Consider the following 22898-nt stretch of genomic DNA (forward strand, 5'->3'; position numbering starts at 1 on the left):
TGGCAGTAGAGGATCTTGTTTTAGTTAGGGTGGTCGAAGAGGGACTCTCCGAGAAGGTGGCCCTCGCTGGGAAAACCTAATCATGGAGAACAACCTGCGCAAAGAACCAGGTGTCAGGGCTCCTCCAGGCAGAGGTAATGGCAACTGCAAAGGCCTTGAAGCCCTGAAGAACAAAGGATGCCCGAAGGACAGCGAGAGCAGCGCCAGCACGGCTTCGGAGCGGGACACAACACAGACGGCTGCGTGTGCCGGGCGGAGAACTCGGAACTTACTGTGCGGAGCGAAGTCTCTGGAAGTTCTGAGGAGGGTAATGACCTCAGGTGCTGTCTGAAAGGCTCTGCAAGGAGCTACAAGAAGAGTGGGTCGTGCAGGAGCAAGAGTGGGAGCGAGAAGACCTGCGCAGAGCATCTTGGTGAGGAAGGCAAGGCCAAGGGAGGAATCCCCGACGGCCGCTGTCCGGGCACAACCTTAGGTGGGCACGAAAAGAAAGTTGGGGAGAAAACACGCAGAAGTGCTGGGGAAACGGGAGGTTCATTTCCCCCGGAGCGGTGCAAGTGGTGCACAGTTTGTCATGATTATGCGTATTCGTCAATGCGGACCCAGGCGTGAGGAGAAAGCCCCGCGCGGGCCGTCGCGGCGGGAGCGACTCCCCTCGCGGGGGCGCCCGAGCAGCCGCAGCCCGCCGGACCTTCCCGCCGCCGCGCCGGAAGTGTTCTCCTGACCCGCCGCGCCACGCCGCGGGAAGATGGCGCAGGACGCCGGCGACATGGAAGATGGGCAGCTTTCCGACTCGGATTCCGACATGACGGTCGCACCCAGCGACAGGCCGCTGCAGGTGCCGGTGAGTGTAAAGGGCAGGTGGGTCGTTCGGAGCCGGGAGCGCGCAGGCTGGGCTGCGAGGAGGGGCCGGCGGCGGGGCGGGTGAGGGGCTGGCGTGCAGAGCCATGACTGCGAAAAGGGGCGGGCGGCTAGATGGATGAACGGCGGCCGGGCGACCCCGGCCGGGCGTCCCCCGGGGGCCCCGGCGGCGGGGGTAGGCGCTAGGCGGGGACGCCACGGCGGGCCGTCCGAACCCTGACCTGGCATCTCGTTGCCAAGCTGGGCGGCGAGGCTTGCGGCCTCCTGCTGGCTGGCGTGCGGCCGGCTCTTCTCCGCCTGCAGTGTGCCGCTCTGGGTTTTCTAAACTTGCGGAGTATCCCCCCACGGTAGCCTGGTTAGGTTGTCCCGGCCCGGCAGATGATGCCGAAAATGTAGAACCAGGGGATGGAGGGCAGAAACATCCTCTGGCGCTCCTTTTCGCCCTGATCAGAGAGGGAAACTGAAAACCGGGAATGAAGTCCATCATTTGCTAAAGGGCCTGGTTTTCCATATTCCCATCAGATCTAGTTTCGCCACGAAATAATGTGGCACCGGGTTTTGCATTAATCTCTCCGTTTTCTAAATGGGAGTTTGTCTTGATTGCCTGCTAAGTCGCAGACACTTTGAGCAGGCTTTGTGCCAGGCTGCCTGCGTTCGAAAACTGGCGCCTCCACTGTGTGACCAGTGGCAGGGTTTTTAGCCTAGTGCCCCAATTTGTATAATGAGAATCATAAAAGTACGCCACTGATAGGGTGTCTTTAAGGATTCAGTGAGTCACAGTGAGCAGTAATGACTGATAAATCGTAAATGCTGTAGTTATTTGAAGATGGGAAGATTGCCTCTTTATTGACTTAAATCACCCCCTCCTGCCACCATTTCTAACACATAATAGAGCAAATAATAAGATCCCCTTTTTAAAAATAAATATTTCTTGATCACCTATCATATGTAATAAGCCATCGTGCTGAACACTGGAGAGCTCAGCAAATCCTTCGTTTAGTACAAAACACAAATGTGGGTTGTTGTTTTTTTATAAGATTTTATTTATTTTAGGGAGAGAGATGGGGAAGGGGCGGAGAGAATCCCAAGCTGAGTGCTGAGGTTCTGAGGTGGAGCCCAAGGTGAGGCTTGATTTCACGACTCTGAGATCATAACCTGGGCCCAAATCAGGAGTCCCATACTTAACTGACTGAGCCACCCAGAAGCCCCAAGGTGTTCCCTTTTGCATATAGATGTCTTAGGAAATTGATATGAAGGTTTCAGTTTAGGTTTTCAATCTTTTCCAGGTGGTTTTACGTAGATTGACCCATGACTTGGTAAACTTCATTCCATGGACTGTGCAGTTTTAATTAACAGTTTTAATTCTTACCCATAGGAGTTTACTATCTGATCTCAAAAGAGTATGGTCACTAAACTGTATAAAGGAATTTGGTTGTGTCCAAATGCAAGAAATACATGCTTGGAAAGAAAGAGAACATACTCTGTTAACAACTGTGTTAACCTTTAAAATAAAACCTACCAGTTATCTTACCAGCAAAAAAGGATTTATTCTGGAACAGCAGAGAATCACAACTGAACAGGCAAGCTAGGGCAAAACCATTAGACAAGTGGGAAACAGAGAAATGCTCTTTTATAGAGGAAGGGGAGAAGTTGAGAAGGGCTGTAAAAAAGTCCACTGGAGTAAACTGGGAGTTAAAAGTAGTGGTTTTTGGGTTGCCTGGGTGGCTCCATCAGTTAAGCATTTGCCTTCAGCTCAGGTCATGATCCCAGGGTTCTGGGATCAAGCCCTGCATTGGGGCTCCCTGCTCCACAGGGAGTCTGCTGCTGTCTCTGCCCTTCCCCCTGCTTGTCTCTTTCTCTCTCTCTCTCTTTCTAATAAATAAATAAATAAAATCTTTAAAAAGAAAAAAAAAATAAAGTATATGGCTTTTCATTGGCTGAGTTGGGACAATCTTATTGGCTGGACTGTTGCCAGGCAAGAAGAAAATCTTCCTCCTGCTGTGTTAGTAAGATATAGGCTTCTTCCTGTGGGAGATGAAATCTCGGTTCTTTTCCTCTGATAGGACCTGAGAACTCCCCCCCTTCAAGCTTCCTGACTCCAGTTTAGTGAGGTTTCCTTTTAATTTTCACAACTGTTACAAAGTTATTGTGCATGCCATTTTTAAACATTCTGACAATAACTGCAAATACTGAAAATCTTCTGATGTGGAAATTAAATAGCTTTTTAGAAAGAGACTTTAGAACTAAGTTCTGTATTAGCTTTAGAAATACGAATTTGTAATAGTTTAAAAATCGACGAATTCCATGTGGAACTTTAGAAAAGAAGGGACTGGGTTGGTTTCAGAGATTCATTGAGGATTGTTCTGCTTCAGTGGTTTGGCTGAATCCCGAAATAATGGTGGGCACATGGTGGGTAGATTTAATGTGTTTGGTGGAATTGATTGTATTTCCTTTCACTTGCAGAAAACACTAGGTGGGGACAGCGCAGTGAGGCCCTTCCAGGGTACTGCAACACCATGTGCGCCAGTATCGCATTATCGGACTGTTAAAAGTGTGGATTCAAGTGAAGAGAGTTTTTCTGATTCAGATGATGATAGCTCCCTCTGGAAACGCAAGCGACAGAAATGTTTTAACCCACTTCCGAAGCCAGAGCCTTTTCAGTTTGGCCAGAGCAGCCAGAAACCACCTGTTCCTGGAGGAAAGAAGGTTAACAACATATGGGGTGCTGTGCTTCAAGAACAGAATCAAGATGCAGTGGCCACTGAACTTGGTATCTTGGGAATGGAGGGTACTATTGACAAAAGCAGACAATCCGAGACTTACAATTATTTACTTGCTAAGAAACTTAGGAGGGAATCTCAAGAACATACAAAAGAATTAGACAAAGAGCTAGATGAATATATGCATGGAGGCAAAAAAATGGGATCAAAGGAAGAGGAAAATGGGCAAGGTCATCTCAAACGGAAACGACCTGTCAAAGACAGACTGGGGGACAGATTAGAAATGGACTATAAAGGCCGATATGAGATCACAGAGGACGATTCGCAAGAGAAAGTAGCTGATGAAATTTCTTTCAGGTGAGCATTAAAATTTGGCCTGCAAATGAGCACTTGACCAACTATCTTCCGTTTATAGGAAATAATTGCAAATGCATTAAGGATGATGTTTCTTTGTGTTTCCTAAGTTTGGACAGGCCTGATAAAAATAATGAATTTTGTAAACTTTTATGAACTTTTTTTTTTTTTTTTTGCTTTTATGAACACTTAATGATTTTTGTCATTTAGTGCTTTGGAGCTCTTTAGATCAAAGAATATGTTTTTAAATCATGGGTGTTTGGTTTTTGCTTTGCTTTTGCTTATTTTTAGTGTTTCCAAATATTCATGACTTTTTATAACTTCATTGAGGCATATTGTACACATGATAAAATCCACCCATCTTGGGTGTTGATTCTTTAGTAAATTTATCAGTTTTATGAATATCACCAAAAATCACTTTTAAAAAACATCATCCTAAAAAAAAAAAAATCATCCTGTAAGATCCATCATGACCATATGCCCATTTAAAGGTTTTGGTTTTGGGTTTTTTGTTTTGTTTTGTTTTTAAGATTTTTATTTATTTATTTATTTATTTATTTATTTGACAGAGCGCTTGTGAACACAAGCAGGGGCAGCGGGAGGGAGAAGCAGGCTCCCTGCTGAACAAGGAGCCCCCATGTGGGGCTCCATCCCAGGACCCTGGGATCATGACCTGAGCCAAAGGCAGACGCTTAACCAACTGAGCCACCTAGGCTCCCCTAAAGTTATTCTTTGTTCCTATCCCAGATAACTGCTAATCTACTTTCTGTTGGCATAAATTTGCATTTTCTGGACATTTCATAATAATGGAATCATACAGTGTGTGGTCTGTGTGTGTAATGTTTTTGAGAGTTGTCCATTTTGTAGTAGGCATCAATACTTATACATATGCAAACCGTATTGCTATTTCACTTTTTGACCATCATGCTGTATGAGCATGATATGAAAAAAAAAAGCTCTGTGAGCTTTGACATGCAGATATTAGAGCATGTATTTTAATTTTTCCTGAGTAAATACGTAGAAGTAGAATTTCTTGGTGTATGGTAAATTTATTTTCAACAAGTTCAGATTTTGTTTACCTTTTCTTAGCTCTAAGTATTAAGGAACAGTGTCACAAATTTAAAAACAGATATGGTTCAAGAATAATAATGCTAATACTGGACTTGTAACCTATAGAGTGAGCTTGGAATTTGACTGTTGGAAAAGAATTTAGAGATTTTGTAAACCAAAGCCTTCATTTTACTGATAAGGAAACTGAGACCCAGTAGTTAATATGGCTTATCCAAAGTCACAGTTTTAAGTGTCAGATTTGGAACTAAACCTTGGTTGCTTTGTTCCTAGTCCAGTGCTCTTTCTCCAACAATTCACTGTGTCTTGTTGAGAAGGAGCAAGAAAACCAGGTCTAGTTAGAGAACTGGTAGAACTTCTATGTTAATCCTCATTCATCTCTATGGAGTGTGGACTATGATGTGAGAAGTGTTAGGTTTCCTGTGTTTTTCCCTCTCAGTGGTAAGATGAAAATAAGTACCTAGTTCATAAGGTTGTTGAGGTGATTAACTGAGATAATGCATACAAAGGTTTTAGGATTGTGCTCATCCCATGGTAAGTCATCAGTTAATATTAGCTATGGCCTTTGTTCTGAAGCAGAGAGACTGAGAGAAAGATCCTATCCACTTTAAAGTTCCCACACATCTCTGTATTTATGAGAACTAACTTGTAGGCATGATAATTGAGAGCATAGTGTATGTTTGTTACTGGTTTTGACAAGAATGGATTTACCTTTTTTTGCTGGATGTGCACATTTATTATGAAATTCACCGTAATCCATTAAGGTAAAATGAAAATGCCAGTTCTGAGACTTGAGATGGAATCTTGAGTTTACTGTCTCTTTGACCCAAGGTGGTAGTGTTGGCATGTCAGTGATTCTAAGGTTAAATATTGAAGATTGTAAAAAGCAGATGTTACCAGAATATGATTTTGATTCTACTTGGGAATTAAACTGGAGACAAAGATACAGTTCTTCAACTTTATACAGCAAATAAAGAGATTAATATTATTTTACTCTGTTCCTTATCAGGTTGCAGGAACCAAAGAAAGATCTGATAATGCGAGTAGTGAGGATAATTGGGAACAAAAAGGCAATTGAACTTCTGATGGAAACTGCTGAAGTTGAACAAAATGGTGGCCTTTTTATAATGGTAAGACTTACTGCTCTGCTGTTTCCATTTTATATTGTGTTTCATGTGATTTTTTTTTCTTTCTTTTTTTTTTTAAAGATTTTATTTATTTATTTGACAGAGATCACAAGTAGGCAGAGAGGCAGGCAGAGAGAGAGAGGAGGAAGCAGACTTCCTGCTGAGTAGAGAGCCCGATGAGGGGCTCTATCCCAGGACCCTGAGATCGTGACCTGAGCCAGAGGGAGAGGCTCCAACCCACTGAGCCACCCAGGCGCCCCTCATGTGATTTTTTTTTTTTTAATAAAATAAACTTGTTTCTTTTTTTTTTTTTTTAAGATTTTATGTATTTATTTGACAGACAGATCACAAGTAGGCAGAGAGATAAGCAGAGTGAGAGGAGGAAGCAGGCTCCCCGCTGAGCAGAGAGCCCGATGCTGAACGTGATCCCAGGACCCTGGAATCATGACCTGAGGTGAAGACAGAGGCTTTAACCCACTGAGCCACCCATGTGCCCCAATAAACTTGTTTCTGATTGTTGGATCTCTTATCAGTATATTACAGTGTGGCTCAAATTTTAAGAAACTGAATTTAAAAATTATGTGTAGTTAGTTTTTGCAATTACTACTTTCCTTACAAAAACCATACATAAGTTGTATTCTGTTAGTGTGCAGTCAACAACACATCTCTTATAGGATTCATTGAGAATAGGGGCTGAAATTTTAAGAAAACAGTCTGGAGGGAACTTGGAAACTCAAATTTTTAAGAATACAGGTTTTAGAATTTGGGATACCTTGTTTTGAATTCTGGGTCTACAACTTCCTACGTGTGAGATGTGGCTAAATTATTTGACTTCTCAGAGCTTCTTTCTCTCAGGTGCAAATTGGGGACAGGATGAGACAAGATGATATACATAAAATATCACAGTGTACCAGCTCTTAGTTGGCAGTGATGAACAGACATGTTGTTTTGGGTTCGTTTAATTCGTGCATTCTTAAATATTGGTCTTGGGGCCAAAAAAAAGAAACCCTGAAAACACATATATATGTATAAAACATGGGTAGATGTACAGTGTATCGGTGAGTATTAAAGTTCCATAGATGGTGGGGTGGGTAGGAAAAACTCTGCAAAGGCTCCTCAGGGTAGGGGAAGCAACAGTGAAAAAAACTTGAGAAACACTTAATTTATTTATTTATTTATTTATTTATTTAAGATTTTATTTATTCATTTGACAGACAGAGATCACAAGTAGGCAGAGAGGCAGGCAGAGAGAGAGGAGGAAGCAGGCTCCCTGCTGAGCAGAGAGCCCATGCGGGGCTCGATCCCAGGACCCTGGGATCATGACCTGAGCCGAAGGCAGAGGCTTTAACCCACTGAGCCACCCAGGCGCCCCTTTATTTTTTATTTTTTTGAGAAACACTTTAGTAATTGTTTTTCTTTAAACTTTACTGTTTTGTTTTTTGTTATTTTAACTGAAGTATAGTTACCATACAAAAATAATTTTAACTGTACAACATAGTGATTTGACAATTACAAACATTACAAAATGCTCACCATGTGAGCATAGTTACCAGCTGTCTCTATATGAAGTTATTACAATATATTTTTTTAAGATTTTATTTATTTAATTGAGAGAGTGAACATGAGCGATGGGGAGGGGCAGAGGGAGAAGCAGACTCCCTCATGGTCAGGAAGCCCGACTCTGGGCCCAATTCCAGGACCCCGGGCCCGATCCCAGGACCCCAGGATCATGACCCGAGCCGAAATAAGGCAGATGCTTAACCAGGTGAGTCACCCAGGTGCCCCAAAGTTAGTATTACTGATTATATTCCCCATGCTGTACTTTCCATCCTGTGACTTTATTGTCACTGGAGATTTGTACCTGTTAAGGTATGCCTTTCACCTGTTTTGTCCATTCCCCCACCCTCTACCCCTCTGGCCACCACTAGTTTGTTCTCTATTTTTGAGTCTTTTTATGGTTTTTTGGTAAACAGGTTTGTTTTGGTTTTTAGATTCCACATATTAATGAAGTAATCTGGCTTGTTCTTTCTGACTTACTTAGGATTATATCCTCTGTGTCCATCCATGATGTGAATGACAGGATTTCATACTTTTTTATAGTCAAGTGATGTTTCATCATATATAGAGATAAGAGTTATATATCATCTTTACTCATCATTGGACATTGAGGTTGCTTTCATATTTTCGCTATTTTATTATTTTAAAATTTTATTATTTTTTTTAAGATTTTATTTATTTGGTGTAGAGACAGGAAGAGACAGAATACAGGCAGGGGGCAGTGGGAGAGGGAAAAGCAGGCTTCCTGCTAAGCAGGGAGCCCATTGCTAGGCTTGATCCCAGGACCCTGGGATTATGACCTGAGCCAAAGGCAGACACTTAATGACTGAGTCACCTAGGCGCCCCATTTTGGCTGTCTTAAATAATACTGTAGTAAACATAGGGGTCCATATGTCCTTTCAAATTAGTGTTTTTGTTTTCTTTGGGTGAATACCCAGCAGTGGAATTGCTGAATCATACGGTATTTCTATTTTGAATTTTTTTAAGAACCTCCACACCGTTTCCCATACTTGCTCTACCAGTTTACATTCCCACCAACAGTGCTCAAAAATTCCCTTTTCTCCACATTCTCACTAATCTTTGTTATTTCCTTTTGTCTTGTTACTAGCCATTCTGACAGATGTGAAGTAAGAAACACTTTACTGCTTGAGAATGGCAGAAAGAGCACTACTCTGGTTAGGGCCGGATCACAGGCAGTGGTACTTTTCCCCGTATGGTTCTGGAGATCTCATTTAATTCAGCTTTCACCGCATGGTGAGGATGAAGCTTGAATGGCTCCTTCTTATTTGTTCTTCGTGAATCTGAATGGTAATATCACATGAGAATGAATCACTAATATGCTGTGAAGGTGGAGAGAAAAGAAACCAGTTAGAATTGATAGCATCAGCTGAGGGAATAGCATGTGAATATAGATTTCAGAAGTCAAATAGAACTTGACAACAAAACAAATTACAATAATCATGAATGTACTGGCACCCTTGTTTGTCACTGCTGAGGTACTTGGATTTTTGTTTAGTTGACCCCAAAGTTATAGATTCATTAATATCTTAATACTGTAGTAATAAAAGTTTGTATTGAGTGAGCTAGTGAAAATCTACTGGTTATTGGAAAGATGCAAGTCCAAATTCACTTTCTTTTAATGGACAGTTTTCTTTTTTTCTTTTTTAAAGGTTTTATTTGGAGGCGCCTGGGTGGTTCAGTCAGTTAAGCTGCTGCCTTTGGCTCAGGTCATGATCCCAGGGTCCTGGGATCGAGCCCCATGTCGGGCTCCCTGCTCAGCAGAGAGCCTCCTTCTTCTCTCCTCTGCGTGCTGCTCTGCCTACTTGTGCTCTCTATCTCTCTCAAATAAATAAAATCTTCAAAAAAAAAAAAAATGAGGTGAGGGGCAGAGGGAGAGGGAGAAGCAGACTCACCACAGAGCGGGGGCTTGATGTAGGGCTCAATCCCAGGACCCTGAGATCATCACCTGACCTGAAGGCAGACACTTAAACAACTGAGCCGTACATTTTTCTTGTACGATTATTTATTGCTGTGTACTAGGCACTGTTGTAAACAGAGCAATCTTACCCTGTAGGTGGGGGTGGGAGGGAGACAATGTATAAAGAATAAATACATCTTCAGGTATGTTAGCAAATGATAAGTGCTGTGATAAAAGAAATAGATCTCATGGAGGTGTGCAGAAGAGAGGAAGACATTGCAGTTAAACTGTGGTGATCAGGGTAGATCTTTTTCTTTCCTTAGGTACCTTTCTGTTTAAAAGATGCTTTAAGCCATTCATAGGAACAGTCTACACAGTATCATTTTTCTCTTTCTCTTCGTAGAATGGTAGTCGAAGAAGAACACCAGGTGGAGTTTTCCTGAATCTCCTGAAAAATACTCCTAGTATCAGCGAGGAACAAATTAAGGTAAAAATTATAGTGTCCTTCCTTGACTTTTAAAATCTATCATAATTTTACTTCTGCTTGGGTTCTAGCTGCATATTCTCCTAATCCCTATCACCTGGTCTGCCTTAAATTGACCAATTCTGTCATTGTCTCATTTCAAGTAAAACACGTGCTTTTATAAACTCTGCCTCCTCTTCTTCCCTTTCCAAGCCAAGGTCACAATTTCCTTTGTGTTGTTTTCCTGGTCTTTGAGCACGTAATTACTGGTCTTTTTAGAATGTATTTTCTACCCTTCTACAACTTTTTATTAATGAAAAATTTCAAACATGCAGAATAGATGAAGGAATAGGATGAATTTCCTACACTAACATTTAGGGGTTGTTAATCTCAAGAATTTGAGATTCTTATCTTACAGTTGTTTTTCTGTACTATTTGGTAATAAGTAGAGAACATCGTGACACTCAGCCCTAATTATTTCAGTAAGCATCTGTCAGTAGTAAGGACAGTTTCCTACCAAGCTTCACCTAAGAGAAAGAATAGTTTCACAGTACCAGCTAACATCTTGATCATATTCGAATTTCCTGAATTGTCCCAAGAATGTATTTTCTGCCTTTTTTCCCTCCTCCAAACCAGGATCCTGTCTAGATTTCCACTGTATCTCTTTTCCTTATTTTAACTCCACATTTTCTTTTGTGATTTAGACCTTTAGAAGAGTCTGAGGTGGTCTTTTATAGAACATAACCACATTCTGGTCATTGTCTCCTCATGGATTTGTTTCATTCATTCCTCTGTCTCCAGTAGTTCTTATTAACTAGAATCTAGGCTCCTCCACCCTGCCAATCTGGCTCTTCTTTTTTTAATTAAAAAAAATTTATTTTTAATTTTATTCATTTGACAGAGAGAGACGCAGTGAGAGGGGGAACACAAGCAGAGGAAGCAGGAGAGGGAGAAGCAGGCTTCTCACCAAGCGGGGAGCCTGATGTTGGGCTCAGTCTGAGGGCCTTGGGATCATGACCTGAGCCAAAGGCAGACGCTTAACAACTGAACCACCCAGGCACCCCTAGAATCTAGGCTCTTAAGTATTAATCATTTTTGCGTTACTGAATGTCCTATATGGGAGTTCTTTTACAATGTGAGATTTTTACAGCTCAGAATTTATCTTTTATTTTATTTTATTTTAAAGATTTTATTTATTTATTTATTTGACAGAGAGAGAGAGAGAGAGAGAGACAGACAGTGAGATTAGGAACATGAGCAGTGGGAGTGGGAGAGGGAAAGCAGGTTCCCCACTGAGCAGGGAGCCCCATGTGGGGGCTCAATCCCAGGACACTGGGATCATGACCTGAACTGAAGGCAGACACTTAATGACTGAGCCACCCAGGCGCCCCTCAGAATTTCTTTTGGTTTTTTGTTTTTTTTTTTAAGGTTTTTTATTCGTTTATTTGACAGATCACAGGTAGGCAGAGAAGCAGGCAGAGAGAGAGGAGGAAGCAGGCTCCCTGCTGAGCAGAGAGCCGGATGCCAGGACCCTGGGATCATGACCTGAGCCACCCAGGTGCCCCTGTCTTTTAATTGTTAATTAAGGAACATGATTACATTTAGCTGGTAGGATCAAGATGGAGAGCTTGCTTCTTGTGTAGGAAAGAGATGGTACTTAGGCAACGCAGATACTGTATTTGAGCAGCTTTATAGTCTCTTTATCATAACAGTGGGTAATACAGGTTGGAGGAATGCCCTTGAGCCATTTATAATGCTAATCAAGACATAAATAAAAGCCACTTGTTGAGCTGCCTTTCCTTGTGAGTTTATTTTATGTAAGCTCAGTATTAGATTTTTTTTTTCCAGTTTCTGGCTGTCCACTTCCAGTTATTTTTTTTAAATCTATTGTTGAAATTCCTATAGGAAATGTTTCTGTTATTGCACATTTTAAATCTTTTGTCCATCACTGCCTTTTTTCCTAATTGGAGCAATGACCTTGATAAATTTGTAACGATGTAATTTTCCTCAGGAGCACACCTATTGAGTAGTAGAACAGAGTGTATAGCTTATGTTCTCCCTCCTCCCCCCGTGTAATCTCTGACAGAAGGTGTATACTGAGAAGAAACATGCTTCTAAGTACCATTAAACATGGTTTGACAGGAAAATGTCAGAGAAATAGCACAATGTGATAAAAAGAATTTTTTAATACTCAAAATCTGGGTTTTAATCTAATTTTGCTAGTTAGTAATTATGTGACTATGAGCAGATCACTTAATCTCCCTCAGCCTTAATTTTCTCTTTTATAAAGTGGGGACTGTCCTGCCTATTGAATGGAGATCTTAAAGGATTAAATAAAGTGATATCTGGAAAAACTTCTTGTAGGTAACTAAACTTTGGATAAACAATTTCAACAATTAGAAGAGAAAAAAATAACATTTATTCACCATGTCCCCAGCACTGGGCCAAATATTTATAGGACTTAATCTGTACCAGGTTCTATCAAAGTAGATGTTACCATGGAATGCACATGAAAAGTGATAAAAATGATCTCCCTGGGATTGCACAGAATACTGACTTGAAACTGGTTGTTTTCACTGAATTACATCTTGGCAATGGGGAAGGAGATTTTAATGTTAGTAGCTTATGTTAAGTTACAGAAACATTGCATTATAACAACAAGCAGAAACATTTGAAATATCTAATAATAGAGGAGTGTTGACCAAGAGGGACATTTTTAAAATGATTATGCTGTATCCTTTATTTTTGTGAAGCATTTTTAAGAAAAGGAGAAAAATGAACTAATACCGAATTTTTTAAAAAGGTAGAACACAAATTTGTAACAGAGGCATGAGACAATTAAATTGATAGGTAAAACACCAAAGAGTTACCAGTGATTTGGTCTGCTCCAGGGGATTATAAGTGTTTTGGCTTTTAAGATATTTCTGTGTTTTTCCAAATTTTCTGCATGTGCATGGGTTGAGTCCTTTTGTTATTAGAGGAAAAAACCTAAAGCGAATAGAATTTCATCATAGGTGATTTCAGATCATCTAAATGGTAATGTTACAATTACTGTTGTGATCACTATAATGCTAATCATTAGAAGCCAGAACTGAATGGAGTAAGTGGGCTTGTTTGCAGTTTTTTTATTTGATTTCGTTTTGGTATGTGACGCCATTTTGTTTTGGTTTTCAGTTGTTTAAGTTTTGTTTTGGAAAATACAAAGTTCGTGAGAGAAAAAAAGATTAAGAGCAGTTAAAACTTAATTTACTATACTTTTAAAAAGCTCAGCTGTACTGGTCTCCTTCTGCAAATGGTATAGCATTTAGGTTCTTAATTTGTAAAATTAATTCTATGCAGGTAGATAGGGAAGGGAGGACAAAAGAACTCTCAGATTATCTGTTGTCTGCATTTGTTGTAACAACATTAACAACAGGTTACAACAGCATTTCTGTGGGCCGTTGCCCCATTTTTCTGTCACATTCATAACCTATGGAATGTCGTTTTTAATGTATTTGGGGGCAAAAGGGAAACTTTATAATTTTAGTGTTCCTAAGCATCATACTACTTAGAATTGTTTTTTCTGAGTCGCTTGGATGTGCTTTCCCATGAAATGGAAATACTTCCCCTCACAGCTTCTTTTTATCTCTCCCCTTGGCAGGTAAGTAGAGTCTTGAAAAAATTGTGAATTACCACACTTCCATGTAAACAATGGGTTTTAAGAATGTGAATTTGGAGAATTGATATATGAGCCTACACTTTATACCTTCATATGTTGGCTATACAGTCTTGTGCCTTCCTTTTCTCATCTGATTTTAGTGTGTGTGCTGCCAAAGTGGGCACTGTCACTTTCCTCATCTGAAAACAGGGATAATACGCACTGCATAAGGTTCTGTTGAGAATGAAGAATCCTTAGCACAGTATCTGGCATATAAATGTGCTCATTCAGTAAATGATACCTATCTGAAGTCACTTTTCCTTTTGTCCTTCCACTTCTTACACCTGTACCCTCCTTCTCCACCCCCAGTCTTGTCATTTCTTGGCAGATGCTTTTATTCCTTTTTTCCATCAAAGCATTCAACTTCTGACGCTTTCCCTTGTTCCCTTAATTTCAGGGCTCCTTCCTCTGCTAGTTCTCTGTGCCGCTTGAAACGATCACAAATATTAGGAGAGGGCTTCCTTTATTTCACCATCCTCCATAGTGCTTTTTATAAACAAGAAAGGATTTGTGATTTGTGGACTTGAAGAGTATAATAGGGAGTGACTTAGTTATAGCTTTTAATAGTCTCTTCCCAGAAGGTCGTAGGGTGTCCTGCCTATCCTAACTTCTCTTTTAAATCTTTGAACCTTCTCTGTTTTAGCATAGTCATTTTTGGCCTTCTCTTTAGATCCCTGGCCTACTTTTCTTTTTGCAGCCTCTGAAACTACACTTCTCTCTCTGTGTCAAGGTTTCCAGATGTCCTTTTATGTTTTCCCACGTAGTAGTTGAATGAAACGTATTTTGCACTTTGGCAGGTATCATCCACTGGCAGTTTTGCCTCTTGGAGGACGTTGGGCAACACCTGGAGATGTGTTTGATTGTCTCAGTTGGGGGATGGAGGAGGTCTGTGCTGTTGGGGAGAGGCCCGGCATGCTGCTCACCCTCCTGCCCTGCACAGAGCAGAGCGCCCAGCAGGTAGCAAGCTGAGGTTTCAGATCCCCTGGTGGAGAATCCCTGTACTAACAGTCTCCTATTTTTCTGTTACAAAGTCCCTTTTCTAACATCCTGGAATACATCCCAATGCTGATTATATCAGTTTTATGCTTCATGATGTAAGTTTTTGACAGATTTACATTCTCCATGCTAATTACAGTAACTTTTTTTTAAGGGATAGATTTTTTCCATTGTGTAGGTTACATGATCATACTTAGTCACACCCGTTGGGCCTGGCTTGGTTTCTTAGCATGTGCAGTCACGTGTGGTTACGATGCCATTTCAAAGTTAGTAAACCCTTATTCCAAAGACTTCTGTTTGGTTGGGACAGATCATATTTTATTTAAATCCTGAACAAAGTGATTTTTCTACCGTATCTTCTCATTTAGGAAACCTGTCGCTATAGAGGTGGTATGTGATGGTTGACTAAGCGTGCACCCCAGAGCTGGCATGGGGTTCAGTGTGAATTAAAACTTCATCCTCTGGTTGCAGTGGGGGCTTCCCTGCTTTCTTGCACTCTGTGTCCTATCAGTCTAATAATATTTGCTTGTTTTCTGTGAGAAATGAAGATAATGAAGATAACGTAAAGGAAGGGCTTGCCTTCTTTTTTTTTTTTTTTTTTTTTTTTTTTTTTAAGATTTTATTTATTTATCAGAGAGAGTGAGCACAGGCAGACAGAGAGGCAGGCAGAGGCAGAGGGAGAAGCAGGCTCCCTGCTGAGCAAGGAGCCCGATGTGGGACTCGATCCCAGGACGCTGGGATCTGACCTGAGCCGAAGGCAGCCGCTTAACCAACTGAGCCACCCAGGCGTCCCAAGGGCTTGCCTTCTAATAAACGTTCAGTACATAGCAGTTTTTACTTCAAGTCGTTCTTTTATTGTAGGACATTTTCTACATTGAAAATCAAAAGGAGTATGAAAATAAAAAGGCTGCCAGAAAGAGGAGAACACAAGTGTTGGGAAAAAAGATGAAACAAGCTATTAAAAATCTAAATTTTCAAGAAGATGATGATACATCACGAGAAACTTTTGCAAGTGATACGAATGAGGCTCTGGCCTCTCTCGACGAGCCGCAGGAAGGCCACGGAGAGACAAAGCTGGACGCAGAGGAAGCCATCGAGGTTGATCATTCGCACGATTTGGACATCTTTTAGTACATTTGAAGGAATAAGCCTTTTTAGAATAACCTTGTAATAAGCCATTTCTACTGAAGTTGCTTTGTTTTACTTTGCACTGATACATATAAAAATCCGGAGAGAAAGAACTGTTCTCTTGTTTAAAATAAAGTTAAATCTGGGGGGAGATAAATGTTATTGATAGAAACGTTTCTCATGTCTGACAAAATACTTACAGGTATATATAGCAGAGGATTTAATTTCTCTATCTGTTGCATGTGTCAGTTATTACTAGCTGATAATTACTTTTGTCCTGGTCATTGTAACATGCCATTCAAAAATTTGTTTTCTTTTTCTGAGTTAGGCAGTGAATTATGATTGGTTTCAAAACATTCCATTAAAAGATCCTAATAAGGCACATACATTGTTAAGCTGTTATGAATGCATTCAAATTTAGTTTTTCTTTGTTCTAAGAACTTATAGGCAGTTTTAAGAATAGAGACTAAAAATGGGTTTATACTGATGGCTCTTAACCACTTATTTGTCCAGAAGTAAATTAACATCAGAAGCTTTTCAAAAGAAGTATTGGTTCTTAACTTTGTTTTTCACTTCTTTCTAATTATGCAGTCATACACTAAATACTGAATGTGATCCATACCTGTGTAGTTACTATGGACATTTAAAAAATTCACAGTGGTTGCTTGCCTAAGACTGTTTTACCTTATGTTAAGGAAGTTGGGTATTAAAAATGTTACATCTGCCTGAAGTGTGGAATTACTCACTTTTATTGAAGGAAATAAAGGTAGTTAAGGTGTTCTAAGTGTTGACTATGGTTTATAAAGTAAATTGAGCAAAAATCTGTAGGAAGCAGTTATAAACTTCTTTACAAAGAGTACTTAAAGTCTTTCTGTAGTTTCTGGAATACATAGTCATTGAAGTTGGATCTAAGGGTATAAGTGGGAAAAGAAGAGGAAAATGGTTATTGGTTGCTTTTTATTCGTAAAGAATGCAAAAAGAAAATTAGATTTTGGGCAGTCCTTAATGCGCTTCAAGTGACCTTTTTTTTGTTGTTAAGATTGATTTATTTGAGTTATCTTTATACCCATCCTGGGTCTCGAACTCAAGATCCCAAGATCACGAGTCTCATGCTCCTCTGACTGAGCCAGCCAGGTGTCCCTCAAGTGACTATTTTTTTAATCTCGGATATTCTTGCATGAAATTGCTATAACCAAGGGAAGAAAGTATTTTAAATAGAGAACTGAATATTGTTCCGAGGTTATTCACGAGAGGTAATTTTAAAGGTGTAATACATTGAGAAAGATAACATTCAGGTAACTGCTGCTTTGGTGTTTTTTTTTTTAATGATTTTATTGATTTGAGCGAGAGAGTAAGAGCACAAACGGGCATGCAGGTGAGGGGGAGACACAGAGAATGAGAAGCAGACTCCCACTAAGCGGGGAACTTGAAGTGGGACTGCATTTCAGGACCCTGAGGTCATGACCTGAGCCGAAGGCAGATGCTTAACTGACTGAGCCACCCAGTCGCTGCTAACTGGCACCTCAAATGCCATACATTTGTGTAACTATTAAATTTTCTAGTAAAATTTAAAGTTTTTGAAGGGCATTAACATCTGAGGTTACTTCATCTTCACTAAATAGTCCATCCTGGTTCTTTTTCTTTTTAAGATTTTATCTTTATTTGAGAGAGTGAGCACAAGTGAGAGAGCAGGAGTGGAAGGGCAGAGGGAGAGGCAGAAGCAGACTTGCTGCTCAGCAGGAAGCCAACGTGGGGCTGGGTCCCAGGACCCTGGAATCATGACCTGAGCCAAAGGCAGATGCTTAACAGACTGAGCCACCCAGTGCCCCCTGGTTCATTTTCACCAGTAGTTGTTGCCTTACAACTTGGAAACCATGGATTTCTGGATTACATTAGGATTATTTCCTAATGTTAAATAGAAACCAACACTTGAGGTGTTTTGTTTTGCTTCTTAGTAATCTATTACGTTTTATTATCAATATATCTTGGATGCTTATCCTGCACTTCTACTGACAGGTACTCATGTTTTGAAAATATCTAAATAACAAACATCCATCAAAATAATTCTGCAGAGCAGCACATCTTGCAGCATATGCTGCAGGGATTGATGCCCAATGTTCCGAGGGATTTTCAATGTGTCCCAGATGGCTTTAATCATAAGTGAAAGAACTGCCTTAAACCTCACAGAAGAGATCCAATTCAGGGTCAGTATCTTGAGGTGGCAATGCCAGGGTAGGAAGCAGAGACACCTCCTGGAGCCCTGTGAGCTCCACTGAGAGCAGTCTGGAAAAACAAGCACCGAGACCTGGATACCGCTGTTGGCTGATGGCTTTAGCTGCCCCATTATCCTGTCTTCAGCGTCCAGGCCACAGCAGGACTAGGAGTAGATGTATGAAAAAGAATCTCACTGGGATGTTTTCTCTTTAAAATAGCATCTTGAGGGTGCCTGGGTGGCACAGTGGGTTAAAGCCTCTGCCTTCGGCTCAGGTCATGATCCCAGGGTTCTAGGATCGAGCCCCGCATCGGGCTCTCTGCTCAATGGGGAGCCTGCTTCCCTTCCTCTCTTCCTGCCTCTCTGCCTACTTGTGATCTCTGTCTGTCAAATAAATAAATCAAATCTTTAAAAAAAAAAAAAAAAAACATCTTGGCCACTCCCTCCGCTGAGGAGCTACCCATCCACTCCTTAGTCAACTCAAAGCACTTGTGGGTGACCTGGCTGCTTTCGTCCTCACTCACCATCAGCTCCCCATAGAGCTGTGTGCCCACCCATGGCCAAATCCCCTGAAGGATTTTCTCCACATCTCTGAACATTTTTCTGTATTTTTTGCCTAAAAATGCTTCACATGACTGATGGTGGACCTCTACAACCTGCTGGGGGAGGTGGTGTGTCCTCTCAAGACTGCAGAGTTTGGGAGTTCATGGTCTTCTGCTCTAAGACATGCTCCAGAAGCAAGAAAACCTGGTCTGAAAGGAGTGAGGGTCCTAATGTGGCACATCCCAGAGCCTGGAGTCCTCCCCAGCCCTTCAGTTTTTAAGGTTCTTTACATTTTTATCTATTAAAATTACTCTTCTGTAAACCTTTCTGCTCATCTAAATCTAGAAATCTCTATCCAGGGACTCCTGGCTGGCTCACTTGGTAGAGCACTGCGACTCTTGCTCCCCGGATCTGTGAGTTCAAGCCCCACATTGGGAGAGAGATTACTTAAAAAAAAAAAAAAGGAAACAAATGTCTCTTCAAACTATTGTTAGGTATATATTCAGTTAACACTCTCACCAAACTGCATTTGGCAGTAATATTTGCTGCTCAGCCTAACTTCTTTGTACTTGCTGCCTATGGGATTGACACTAATATCCCTCCATCTCTCATGGCGATGTGTCATTCTCACTTGTAAAGACACACTCCCTGTATTAAAATGAGTTTTTATAATCTCAAATACTCTGCATTATAACTCAAATCCTAGGGGATAAAAGGGGTTGGATTGGTTTTAGGTTTAAATATATTTGATTTCCGCTCTTAAAGGTGTGTCTAAGCAATAGATGGTGAAACATAAATGAGACATACTCACCATATGCAGTATATAAATAGGACAATTAGCCAAGGACAAGTACAGAATGTTTATATGAAGGGCTACTTTGTGAATAATTGCATAGTCCAAAATGTTATCTAGCATGTTTGTGTCAAATTTGTAACATGTCTGCAAACATTCTCATCTTAATTGTTCATGATAAGAATGATGTTTTTTTAGTCATGGGGTACTGAAAAAAAATACACAAAAGATAGCTCTAAGCTCCACATTTTAAAAAAATATATGCTTTTAACTTTTATTTATTTAATCTCTACAGCCCACATGGGGCTTGAACTCATGACCCCAAGATCAAGAATCACGCGCTCTTTCAACTGAGCCAGCCAGGCACCCTTTAAGCTCTACTTTTTTTTTTTTTAAGGATTTTATTATTTATTTGACAGAGAATAAGCATGTACATAAGCAGGGGGAGCAGCAAGCAGAGGGAGAGGGAGAAGCAGTCTCCCCGCCAAGCAGGGAGCCCAATGTGGGGCTCCATCCCAGAACTCCAGGATCATGACCTGAGCCAAAGGCAGATAGATGCTTGACTGACTGAACCCACCAGGCGCCCCTCAGCCCTGGGTTCTTAATCACCTGCTAATGTAACTGCTCTGGGTTGCTATGAAGTTAGCAAGACAGTGTTCTGTCTGTGGCAACAATGTCATCATAATTAGAGGAGCAAGTCAGTGAAGTTCTAGAAAAGAAGTCTGTCCCTGCTGGCAGTGATGGCTTCAGGGAAAGACCCTTGTCCTATCTTACCTAAGCTTGCCAACAGTTGCTGTGATGAGAGTTCATATAAGCCTTCTAATAAGTGAGGACTTAAGGGTTCTGGGTTTGGGGGTTTTGTGTTCTGTTTTGTTTTGTTTGCCCTCTGGGAGTGACACAGATGAGGACAAATATTTTGTGCTTGATGTTCCAGAGGGAAACAATGAGTGGGCAGGGAAAGCAAGTCTGCCCTGAGTATAAAGCAGGTACTAAATTCAGAAGCTGTTTGTGGCTGGTCAGAGACTTCTTTAGGCCATAGGTGGGCCTGGGCCAAATCAGGGTGTGTTGCATTCTTCCTTAGTATCAGCTTAAATGAACACTGCAAGCAAGTTGTAAAGGTCGGCATGCAGTTGAAGGTGCAGATATCCAGGCCGGATTCTTGATCTTGGTGATACTTGGAGTTTTGATGGGTTCATTATTAGATGACCCTCAAACAATGCCATAGCTCTCTGTCCTGCAGCTGGGGGAGGGGGGAAACCCAACGTCATAAGACATAGCACACGAATAATGCTAAAACAATTATATTGAACTCACCAGATATCCTTTCTTCCTGCCTTCCTAAACTTCAGGTTTAATGAGGTTCATTTGCCACGATTTTCATTAAAACAAGGGATGATCCCAAGGCGTTACGTTATGCCTTGGAAAGAAAACATGAAATTCAGGAATGTGAATCTGAAGGTATTTTCCTATACATGTTCATAATGAAAAATTCATAGTTAAATAGTATAGTTTAATATATCTATGAGTAAAATGTAACAATACAAAAGCTATGTTTAAATTTATATTTATTTTTTCCAGCTTTATTGGGTATAATAAATGTATGTATTTAAAGTGGAAAATGTGATAACTTTGATAAGCGTACACATTGTAGAATAGTTACCAGGATCAAGATAATTAACACATTCATCCCCTCACAGTGTTAACTCATTTTTTCTTCCCGTGAGCTTAAGATTTACTCTCTGCAACTTTTGAGTATACAATACTGTATTATTAACTATAGTTACTAGGTTGAACATGACAGCTTCAGAATTTGGTCTTATAACTGAAAGTGTGTGCCTTTGACCTATGTCTCCCCATTTCACCCTCTCTCTAGGCCCTGGTAACCACCATTCAATTGTTTGACAAAAACTATAAACTATTTGATGCATTTTCACATAAACTTCCAAGGAAGAGTTAAATAGCAACATCTATTCAAATATTCGAGCCCAAAGACGAACTTAAAAAAGATATACCCAAAGATTTCAGAACTCTTTATCTACCTTTCTCACATAATGGCAACTCGCAATTAAGAATTAACTTAGGGGCACCTGGGTGGCTCAGTGGGTTAAGCATCTGCCTTCGGCTCAGGTCATGATCCCAGGGTCCTTGGACGGAGCCCCGCATGGGGCTGCCTGCTTCTCTCTCTCCTTCTGCCCCTTCCCTCTCCTGCTTGTGCTCTCTCTCTCTCAAATAAACAATAAACAAAAATCTAAACAAGAATAAAATAAAAATTAAAAAGGGATGTTACAATGCTCTGTCCACTAGACTTTTCCTTTTTTAAAAGATTTTATTTATCTATTTATTTATTTGAGAGAGAGAGAAAGAGCACATGTGCTCAGGGAATGCGGGGGAGGGAAAAGGACAAGCAGACTCCACAGTGTGAGCTCAGTGGAGAGCTCATCACAGGGCCGAACCACAAGACTCTGCGCCCATGACCTGAGCTGAAAACCAGGAGTCGGGTGCTTAACTGACTGAGCCACCTGGGCACCCTAGACCTTCCTTCTCAACAGGGGTAGTTAGGAAAAACTATTGGGGAATCTCCATCTTCCCCTAATCCAGTGCTGTTTGGCGTGATTTAAAGTGGGATTTTTTTTTCCACCCTTAGCACGCAGAAGTGTGTGGGATCCACGCTGGTCCTCTAGAAGACTCTCTGTTTTTGAATCACAGCGAAAGGCTTTGCCATGGGGAAGATCGGGCAGTTGTCTTGAAGAAAGGCCCACCAGAAATAAAAATTGCAGATATGCCTCTGCATTCCCCGCTCTCCAGATACCAAAGCACTGTGATCTCCCACGGCTTCAGGAGGAGACTGGTCTAAGGATGGAAAAATAAAGTATCAGGATATTTCAACCCCAATCTCTTTTTCTCCCAACAAATTTAAGCCTGGTGCACAATTGTATTTCACCTACAGACTCACCTTTTTTAAAGGCTAAAATAAAAGTCAATTGTACTCTTCATCCATTATGAAAGTTTCTGAAAGCAAACAGGCTCTGAGAACATTGGAGATGAAGGGCGGGGAGCAAGGCAAACTCTCACTGAAATTAATTTCACTCCATTTAACTGATGGATCCCATCCAACCATCTACCCTCACTGTGCTCCCCCTTCTCTCCTCCTCACTCCTTTGTTGTTCATCGCCTCCAAAATTCAGGGTCAGAGGAGCCACACCGAGAATGTGAAATTATTTCTGCTGGTTTTCTGCCTTTTCCAACACCATCTTTCTGCCCTGCCTCACCAACACCTCCCCCCACCAAGGCTGTGGGTCCTGGCAACTCTTCCACATGGTAACTTGAAGTATTTGGCAGACGCCTCCAAGATCCACCACATCATTTCAGCTGAAGTGTATTTTTTGCATTGGTTCAATGTATCCAAGGATCAATTTCCTGTAGCAAAGAATGGATGAGCATAGTTTAACCTAAAAATGACCGTA

At 41.0% G+C, this 22898-nt stretch overlaps 2 protein-coding genes across 2 annotated transcripts; both read left to right on the plus strand.

Moving 5' to 3' along the window:
- The first annotated feature begins 714 nt into the window (after positions 1-714).
- On the plus strand, positions 715-16668 carry PHAX (phosphorylated adaptor for RNA export). Its single transcript, XM_080803584.1, has 5 exons — positions 715-841; positions 3322-3935; positions 6010-6130; positions 10006-10089; positions 15620-16668. Exons 1-5 carry the CDS (start codon positions 746-748, stop codon positions 15887-15889), a joined length of 1185 nt encoding a protein of 394 aa, XP_080659710.1. The 5' UTR covers positions 715-745; the 3' UTR covers positions 15890-16668.
- A 3494-nt stretch (positions 16669-20162) lies between these two features.
- Positions 20163-22288, plus strand: SPMIP10 (sperm microtubule inner protein 10; the record flags this gene model as incomplete). The annotated part of the gene is made up of 3 exons (XM_080804972.1): positions 20163-20260; positions 20784-20892; positions 22079-22288. Exons 1-3 carry the CDS (start codon positions 20175-20177, stop codon positions 22286-22288), a joined length of 405 nt encoding a protein of 134 aa, XP_080661098.1. The 5' UTR covers positions 20163-20174.
- Positions 22289-22898: the final 610 nt, after the last annotated feature.

Source organism: Martes martes (assembly GCF_963455335.1).
Source record: "Martes martes genome assembly, chromosome: 5".
Taxonomy (NCBI): domain Eukaryota; kingdom Metazoa; phylum Chordata; class Mammalia; order Carnivora; family Mustelidae; genus Martes; species Martes martes.